Here is a 10,000-nt window from a genome sequence, read left to right as displayed (position 1 = left end):
ACCAGTCCGTTTTGAACTGTCTGGTTGGTATACACACGTAAATAGGCCAAGTGAAATTGAACACTTTATCTGTACATAGTTATTATGATATATGCGGGTGGAAGGAGTGTGAAGTTTTATGCATACACCATAACAAAATCCTGTGCTTTGCATTTGGTTAATAAACTGTTTGACTTTGACTTGACTTGAAGTGGTGAAATCTTCATGTTATGCGGCAAAAACGAAATGTTCCAGCTCTGAGGTGTTTGATCTCCCTTTCCCCGTCGCGATATAACCTTCTTGGTTGAAAACGACGTTAAACACCAAATAAAGAAAGAAAGAAAGAGCCGGGGGAAGTAACGAGCTGATCCCGAATATATGATAAATGTTATGACCTTATGTTTTAAAATAAAGTCTTGAGACAGGGGTTCCACTGTAGCATACACAGGCTAGGGTATGATTTAAAGGCAAAAGTGTTTAAAAAAAGTACAGGTTACTCACATTTTTTGGTGTAAGTTAGACACGAAACCAGCACAACATAGTAGCAGAATGATAATACATGTTGTGAAGGAATATGGAGCCTTGGAGGACAAAATAAACAACAAGTCGCGTAAGGCGAAAATACAATATTTAGTCAAGTAGCTGTCGAACTCACAGAATGAAACTGAACGCAATGCCATTTTTCAGCAAGACCGTATACTCGTAGCATCGTCAGTCCACCGCTCATGGCAAAGGCAGTGAAATTGACAAGAAGAGCGGGGTAGTAGTTGCGCTAAGAAGGATAGCACGCTTTTCTGTACCTCTCTTCGTTTTAACTTTCTGAGCGTGTTTTTAATCCAAACATATCATATCTATATGTTTTTGGAATCAGGAACCGACAAGGAATAAGATGAAAGTGTTTTTAAATTGATTTCGACAATTTAATTTTGATAATAATTTTTATATATTTAATTTTCAGAGCTTGTTTTTAATCCGAATATAACATATTTATATGTTTTTGGAATCAGCAAATGATGGAAAATAAGATAAACGTAAATTTGGATCGATTTATAAAAGAAATATTTTTTTTACAATTTTCAGATTTTTAATGACCAAAGTCATTAATTAACTTTTAAGCCACCAAACTGAAATGCAATACCGAAGTCTGGGCTTCGTCGAAGATTACTTGACCAAAATTTCAACCAATTTGGTTGAAAAATGAGGGCGTGACAGTGCCGCCTCAACTTTCACGAAAAGCCGGATATGACGTCATCAAAGACATTTATCAAAAAAAGGAAAAAATATGTTCGGGGATATCATACCCAGGAACTCTCAGGTCAAATTTCATAAAGATCGGTCCAGTAGTTTGGTCTGAATCGCTCTACACGCACGCACGCACGCACGCACACACACACACACATACACACACACATACACCACGACCCTCGTTTCGATTCCCCCTCGATGTTAAAATATTTAGTCAAAACTTGACTAAATATAAAAACCACTACTACCACAACATTTACTTTTTTTTGAATATCAAAGTTCTAAGAGAAGATTTTTTTTCTAAAAACTGAGCTTGATTTACAAAACCTGACTGATACAAAAGCATAAAATCCAATATATGTCAGCAAACATAAAAACAACAAAAATATTAGTTTTAATTTAAAATCTAGCTGTTCTAAATTCAAAATATAGTTAAAAAGCAACTTGCTCATGTCATAGTAATAAAACAACCTCATATTATGTTAAACTGCGAAAACAAAAGTGTGTGTGAACAGGGATTGTTACTCAGGTTGTATCCGGACAAACACAAAAAGTAACACAATGTGTGTTATATCCCGACATTTTGCTAAATTGTGAAAATGTAGGCAAATTCAATTATCTATATGTATTACACATTATTTCAAGCCTCCATAATTATTTTGGAGTGATTTTGAAGACGTGTTTTATTTGGACGTCGAATTAAAATTATGAGTCCAAGTAAAGCGCTAAATTTCGCGCGGGAGTCGAGCTATCCCACCATAAACACACACACACATACACACTCACACACACACACACACACACACACACACACACATATATATATATATACACACATGGCACACATACACACACACAAACACACACACATACACACACGGCACACACACACACACACACACACACACACACACACACACACACACCCAGAGGCTCGCGCGCGCACAAACACACGCACACAGACACAATGTTCTCTATCTCTCTCAAACACTAACACAAACATGTACACACAGACAAATACACACACACGGGAGAAAGATGACAGACATGACACGTACTTACACACTCAACAAGCGTCAAGAATGCAAGACCCAAGAAGGGGCCCAAGAGAGGGGATGACGTCACGGCGCATTGATGTCAAAACATCTTGACGTCGTCTACTTTCGCAGTCATTATGTTGTAGACTCGGAATTCGGGTTATTCCCCCCTTGGGCGTCGTTTGATGAAAACACGAAGAGTTGCACAGCAGCTACTGTATTAAAGTTAACCCTTAGGCTGGTTGTCGCGACATATGTCGCGCTACTTTACGTATACTGTCACCTGGTTGTCACGACATATGTTGCGCTACTGGCTCAGTCTGTTTGGTCGGTTCCGATTACCTCCCATGGATGAGAAAACCTATATGACCGTTTTTCTTTATATTTCTCTCTGTTAATTCACCAGTCGCTATGTAACATGTGTTACAGAATTGCACCAATGTTTTTTGAACTTCCATCCCCAACTGCTGCCCCAAATCAGGCACAAAGAATCCTTCTCCATGATGTATTTTCGGCATGAGCGATCCTCGAGTCGAAGTCAGTATAGCGTTATTGGGATATCTCTAGCTTAGCTGGGATACGATAAAATCATCTTTCGATCGATTGCTAAATTATTTATTTTAATCAAAATGTTGAGATAGTTGTTGATCAAACTCATCAATAAAGGTTTTAAGCTTTCAAGCTAAATTACAATCCGTTAGTCCGGGCTTCATCGAAGATTGCTTGACCAAATTTTCAATGAATTAATGAAGGGGTGATAGTGCCGCCTCAACTTTCACAAAACGCCAAATATGACATCATTAAAGATATCTATCTTATGAAAAAATAGTGTGGGAATATCATACCCAGTTACTGGGAAGTTTCATGACGATCGGTCCAGCAGTTTTCTTGGAATAGCTCTACACACACACAGATACACACATACACCACCACCCTCGTCTTGATTCCCTGTCTATGTTAAAACATTAGTCAAAACCTAAATAAAAATAAAAAGAAAACACCAACCTACCCCTCTAACCCGCCCTCACCAAACTCTCGCCCCTTGTCGGGCAGAGCACGTGGAAAAGAAAAACACTTGAACTGATATCATAGCGCGTCAGCTACTGGTTTCATTAAAACACACTTCTCTCAACATCACCTCAAAAACCACGAGCCGTGTGAATCCCTTGACTTCTTGACTAAAACACAGCATCTCTCAACATCACCTCAAAAACCACGAGCCGTGTGGATCACTTGACTTCTTGACTAAAACACAGCTTCTCTCAACATCAACTAAAACATCAGGGGCCGTGTGAATCACTTGACTTCTTGACTAAAACACAGCTTTTCTCAACATCAACTCAAAAACCACGAGCCGTGTGAATCACTTAACTTCTTGACTAAAACACAGCTTTTCTCAACATCAAATCACGAATCCCGAGCCGTGTGAATCACTTGACTTCTTGCCTTGTCTCTGACGGACAGATGTAGAGCTTTAGTGTGTACGTATAAAGAAAGAGGAGAGGGCAAGTCACAATGTCACTTTAGTGTATACGTGTAAAGAAGTAGGAGAGGGCAAGTCACAATGTCACTTTAGTGTATACGTATAAAGAAGTAGTAGAAAGCAAGTCACAATGTCACTTTAGTGTATACGTGTAAAGAAGTAGTAGAAAGCAAGTCACAATGTCACTTTAGTGTATACGTGTAAAGAAGTAGTAGAGGGCAAGTGACAATGTCACTTTAGTTTATACGTGTAAAGAAGTAGGAGAGGACAAGTCACAATGTCACTTTAGTGTATACGTGTAAAGAAGTAGCAGAGGGCAAGTGACAATGTCACTTTAGTGTATACGTGTAAAGAAGTAGGAGAGGACAAGTCACAATGTCACTTTAGTGTATACGTGTAAAGAAGTAGGAGAGGACAAGTCACAATGTCACTTTAGTGTATACGTGTAAAGAAGTAGTAGAGGGCAAGTCACAATGTCACTTTAGTGTATACGTGTAAAGAAGTAGTAGAAAGCAAGTCACAATGTCACTTTAGTGTATACGTATAAAGAAGTAGTAGAAAGCAAGTCACAATGTCACTTTAGTGTATACGTGTAAAGAAGTAGTAGAAAGCAAGTCACAATGTCACTTTAGTGTATACGTATAAAGAAGTAGTAGAAAGCAAGTCACAATGTCACTTTAGTGTATACGTGTAAAGAAGTAGTAGAAAGCAAGTCACAATGTCACTTTAGTGTATACGTGTAAAGAAGTAGTAGAGGGCAAGTGACAATGTCACTTTAGTGTATACGTGTAAAGAAGTAGGAGAGGACAAGTCACAATGTCACTTTAGTGCATACGTGTAAAGAAGTAGTAGAGGGCAAGTGACAATGTCACTTTAGTGTATACGTGTAAAGAAGTAGGAGAGGACAAGTCACAATGTCACTTTAGTGTATACGTGTAAAGAAGTAGGAGAGGACAAGTCACAATGTCACTTTAGTGTATACGTGTAAAGAAGTAGGAGAGGGCAAGTCACAATGTCACTTTAGTGTATACGTGTAAAGAAAGAGGAGAGGGCAAGTCACAATGTCACTTTAGTGTATACGTGTAAAGAAGTAGTAGAGGGCAAGTCACAATGTCACTTTAGTGTATACGTGTAAAGAAAGAGGAGAGGGCAAGTCACAATGTCACTTTAGTGTATACGTGTAAAGAAGTAGGAGAGGGCAAGTCACAATGTCACTTTAGTGTATACGTGTAAAGAAGTAGGAGAGGGCAAGTCACAATGTCACTTTAGTGTATACGTGTAAAGAAGTAGGAGAGGGCAAGTCACAATGTCACTTTAGTGTATACGTGTAAAGAAGTAGGAGAGGGCAAGTCACAATGTCACTTTAGTGTATACGTGTAAAGAAGTAGGAGAGGGCAAGTCACAATGTCACTTTAGTGTATACGTGTAAAGAAGTAGGAGAGGGCAAGTCACAATGTCACTTTAGTGTATACGTGTAAAGAAGTAGGAGAGGGCAAGTCACAATGTCACTTTAGTGTATACGTGTAAAGAAGTAGGAGAGGGCAAGTCACAATGTCACTTTAGTGTATACGTGTACAGAAGTAGTAGAGGGCAAGTCACAATGTCGCTTTCGTCTATACGTGTTATGAAGTAAGAGAGGGCAAGTCACAATGTCGCTTTCGTCTATACGTGTTATGAAGTAGGAGAGGGCAAGTCACAATGTCGCTTTCGTCTATACGTGTTATGAAGTAGGAGAGGACAAGTCACAATGTCACTTTAGTGTATACGTGTAAAGAAGTAGTAGAGGGCAAGTCACAATGTCGTTTTAGTGTACATGTATACAGTCTAGGGACGAAACGGAATTAACAAATATTGATCTGACGCGCCTCATTGCATCAAGCTCCGCCCATATCACACTGTTGCTGTTGAATCGCTCAGCTAAGGGACACATTCCAATCGATAGATATTCGTTGCCGTAGTTTGCTACATCCACGTCGCAATATACATCTCATGTCATCAAGCTCCGCCCATACTCTGTTCATGCAAGGCACGCCCAGGCTCGACAAACGTTCTATAAAGACTACAGTCTGAGCCGGGACGGACAAGCCAAGCCTTCGGAACAAGACTGAAGTTTGAATCTAATCAGACAAGCCAAGCCATCGGAACAAGACTGAAGTTTCAACCTATTCGGACAAGTCAAATCATCGGCCATACAGGTGAGTATAAACTCTAACTGGTACCTTGGTCATATGACTGTATTAATAATTTTTCTGTAGACATGTGAAGTCATGAATGCTTTTTTAACACAAGTGACGAATCAATCATTTGTCTGAAGAAATGTGAAGTCATTAATGCATTTGTTAACACAAGTGACAAATCAATCGTTTGTCTGTAGACATGTGAAGTCATTTATGCTTTTTTTAACACAAGTGACGAATTCTATGACAAGTTTAAACAGTTTTTCAGGATGATTGCATAACATCGGAACAAAATATTATTTGTAACATTCTACAAACTTACTCGCAGTACGTCTTAAAAGTAAGGAAAATATTGTGAAAGTTATAAAGCAGTCCGCCACGTCATTGCTAAAATATTGTGAAAGTTATAAAGCAGTCCACCAAGTCATTGCTAAAATATTGTGAAAGTTATAAAGCAGTCCGCCAAGTCATTGCTAAAATATTGTGAAAGTTATAAAGCAGTCCACCAAGTCATTGCTAAAATATTGTGAAAGTTATAACGCAGTCCATCATGTCATTGCTAAAATATTGTGAAAGTTATAAAGCAGTCCACCAAGTCATTGCTAAAATATTGTGAAAGTTATAAAGCAGTCCACCAAGTCACTGCCCCCGACCCACCCTAGCATTTTCAGGCGCTTTGCACCCTCAATTATTCAGTTTGTGCAAAAACTTCATCACTCAATTTTCAAGACTAATTAAAGAAATGTTATTCAAATGTGGAACACTTCAGCTGAAAGTGAACACTGCACGATTATCTATTGTTAAATCTGGTATAATGGCGGCTTGTCAAACCATTTCTTTTTGTAATGCTGTTGCTTTAATGTTGTGTCCTTTGGAAATCATTAGTCAAACTCAATAAAGAAAACGTCTTATTGTCAGATCCTGGATTCTAATTCTTATTAGCAAACGAAAACGAGAGCGACAGTGAGAAGGACAGAAAAAGTGTGTGTGTGTGTGTGTGTGTGTGTGTGTGTGTGTGTGTGTGTGTGTGTGTGTATGTGTGTGTGTTTGTGTGTGTGACTGTGTGTGTGTGTGTGTGTTTGTGTGTTTGTGTGTTTGTGTTTGTGTTTTTGTGTGAGTGTGAGTGTGTGTGTGTGTGTGTGTGTGTGTGTGTGTGTGTGTGTGTGTGTGTGTGTGTGTGTGTGTGTATAACTGTTACAGACAAGCAGCACGAAAAAGCGTGTGTGTGTTTAAACGTTTTCTTATATTTGCATTTTAATGTTAGAATACTTGCGTCAAGTCAATATTTGTCTTGTCAATATCAAAAGAGAGAGTCAGACTTGTATTAAAAATAATGGTCTTTCTTAAACTATATAAATGGCACAAGAACGGATTAACAATAAAGTTAATCATAAGAGAGCGACCACAGAATGATAAGCAAAACGAGAATCACAGACAAAGACTATAACTTAAGCATGTGTTGAAATTTAAGAAAACGGGAACATTCGTCTCAGTTAATCCAACTGTTCACCAAGGAAGTGTTTTGTGCATTCAGAAATTCACGAAATTACCGGGCGTAAGGTCACATTTGAAAAAAAGTTCCAAAAGCTGTGTTGCGTGTATTTTCTTCTAATTTCAATGTTCTGATATGATAAATTAGCAGAAATCAGCAAGCCCACTTGCTGCTTTATGCCTTTTTCTCAGCCAGATATAACGAACAGGATATAATATGGCAGAAAGCAGTAAGTCCAATGCTGCTTTTTGCCATTTGTTAAAAATAAGATATTAGTCGGGATATAATTTGGCAAAAAGCAGTATGTCCTCTTACTGCCTTTTACCATTATTTTAAGTGAATGAGTTTGGGGAATTAATTCGACAAAAGGCAGTAAGTCCACAAAAATCATTATTTCTAAGTGATGAATCAAATGAGGGTTTTAATATTCATAGCAGAAACGCACAATAATGCCCCACATGTTATCAGCAAACAAACAAAATCATTTAAAGCTTTTCATTCCAAAACAGTGATGCAAACAGAAAATGTCGATTTTCTCGAAACTATGTTTCATGGACTTGCTTCCTTCTGCCTTTACACGGCAGATTTGAATAATGACATCCAATAAAGTCTACCAATTACGTAATTCCTTTCTAAGCTCTCTGTCTCTGACGGATTGCATTTGAATAATGACATCCAATAAAGTCTACCAATTACGTAATTCCTTTCTAAGCTCTCTGTCTCTGACGGATTGCATTTGAATAACGACATATAATAAAGTCTACCAATTACGTAATTCCTTTCTAAGCTCTCTGTCTCTGACGGATTGCATTTGAATAATGACATCCAATAAAGTCTACCAATTACGTAATTCCTTTCTAAGCTCTCTGTCTCTGACGGATACATTTGAATAACGACATCCAATAAAGTCTGCCAACAGCTGCGAAAACTTTTAAGAAACTTGAAACTCATCAAAAGGAATGAGTTGCATCTTGGGTCATTTCGGTCCTGAATTTCCCGACCTGAGCCAGGCAAAGCAGGAAAACAATACTGTCAGGAATGAATTATCTACAATACCGACTGTCAGTCAGAAGGCTACTATTTCATTTATACGCATTCGTTATTCTCCTCTGATTCATTCCAACAATAAAAGAAAATACGTGGAGCTCAATATGTTTATATAGCTCACTGGTAAAGCATGTACATATATCAAACGTTCAGGATTCACACACATATACACAATACGCCCAGGGTTCTAGATGAGTAAATTAATGTGTTACCCCATCACCAGAACAGCGTAGTGTAGTTCATCTCTGTTTCTCCATCACCCAGCCGACGCGGCGACTCCTGGCGTGGTCCGTAAAGTCCGGTTAGTAGATCACGTCGCTCTGCTTCGTGCATCTTCGTTTCTTCATGCGTCTGTTTGAATGGTCAAACAAGCTCTCGCGAATTCCATCTTCTGTCTCTGGGAAGACTCCTGTGAAAGTAATTCTTGAGTCAGTATTTCCATAGGCATAACACACACAGCAATTCACTCATCATTCACCCTGGGCTGTAATTACACTCTACATTCAACCACACACACACGAATTCTTAAATAACTACTGTCAATACTAATATCAATTCCCATCCATGTCCGAGTTATTTATCCACACATTAAACAACTATTCAGAATATCCAGATTAAGAACTAGTACAATGAACACTTAAGTTAACATAACAGCGAATATTAAGAATGATTATTCATAAACATACTAGTGTTCCTTAGCAAAAACATATCATGAAAAATAGTTTACCTGAGCACGCGAGCAAAGAATCTTCCCCGACTTGCCGCTTACATGTTCAATGGGCAAGTGAAGCTAACAGCTTAGGTGACTGGCGACAAGTCTAACAGCTCACCTTACAAAAAATGGACATTCAGGTTTTTCACCTGTTGCACGTGAGTGCGTGGAGACTCGGCTCTACAGGTAACAGTACAGGCCCCATAATCATGGTCCAACAGGCATGCGAATCAATAATAATGTTTTTCGCGATACGAGTCTACTTCTGTCAATTAATGCATACTAATAACAGCATCATTTCATCATTAATTAAGTACTCATATTACATACATGTTCACACATAAAACCCATAAATGTCATATCTGACAATGCCCCCCACTTCAAGTAGAAAGCTGCATAAAAGATTTCTCATTTCTTAACTCGATAACACCATACAAATGTTATCATCCATGATAATACATTGCATTTAACACAATAAGTCCCACTCAAAGTGTCAACGTCACTACTTGTATATACAGTACCTATACAAACAGATCTGACTTCCAGGGCCATTTTTCTTCTTGTTCAAAGAGTTTGATCACAGACAAAATCTTGACCTTCCCGTCCTCCGGTTTGAGATATCCCCGACCGACAACAAGACCGACAAGACGTGATCCGAACACGCATCTGCCTTCTGATCAGAGTCAGACATCAACGTTGAGACTTCCTGGTCATCAGGAACTGGACCAGTACTTAACTCTCTTTCCACAGCAACAGCTGCTGTCAAAACTCGTCTCTCATACTTCTTCAGCATGTTGACGTGAAACACCTTGTGTTTGCCGTTGAGAT

The 10,000-nt window shown here is 38.6% G+C and overlaps 1 protein-coding gene and 1 long non-coding RNA gene across 3 annotated transcripts in view; one reads left to right on the top strand and one right to left on the bottom strand.

Moving 5' to 3' along the window:
- Nucleotides 1-5,781: 5,781 nt before the first annotated feature.
- Nucleotides 5,782-10,000, top strand: part of LOC138950521 (uncharacterized) — a 129,847-nt gene continuing 125,628 nt past the window's right edge. For both annotated transcript variants that reach the window (XR_011450696.1, XR_011450695.1), the window contains exon 1: nt 5,782-5,939. This is a non-coding gene — a long non-coding RNA (uncharacterized lncRNA). The remainder of the gene's footprint in view (nt 5,940-10,000) is intronic.
- The window catches only part of LOC138951322 (uncharacterized), a 6,949-nt gene continuing 6,207 nt past the window's right edge, over nt 9,259-10,000 (bottom strand). Inside the window, exons 2-3 of the mRNA XM_070322945.1 lie at nt 9,905-10,000; nt 9,259-9,290 (exon numbers count right to left, since the gene is read on the bottom strand). The exon at nt 9,905-10,000 is cut by the window's right edge and continues 74 nt beyond it. Coding sequence (XP_070179046.1) covers nt 9,259-9,290; nt 9,905-10,000 — 128 coding nt within the window. The remainder of the gene's footprint in view (nt 9,291-9,904) is intronic.

This window comes from Littorina saxatilis, linkage group LG16 (genome assembly GCF_037325665.1).
Source record: "Littorina saxatilis isolate snail1 linkage group LG16, US_GU_Lsax_2.0, whole genome shotgun sequence".
Taxonomy (NCBI): Eukaryota; Metazoa; Mollusca; class Gastropoda; order Littorinimorpha; family Littorinidae; genus Littorina; species Littorina saxatilis.
Note: the sequence above shows the minus strand (reverse complement) of the source record. Positions and strands in the feature narration are given on the sequence as shown.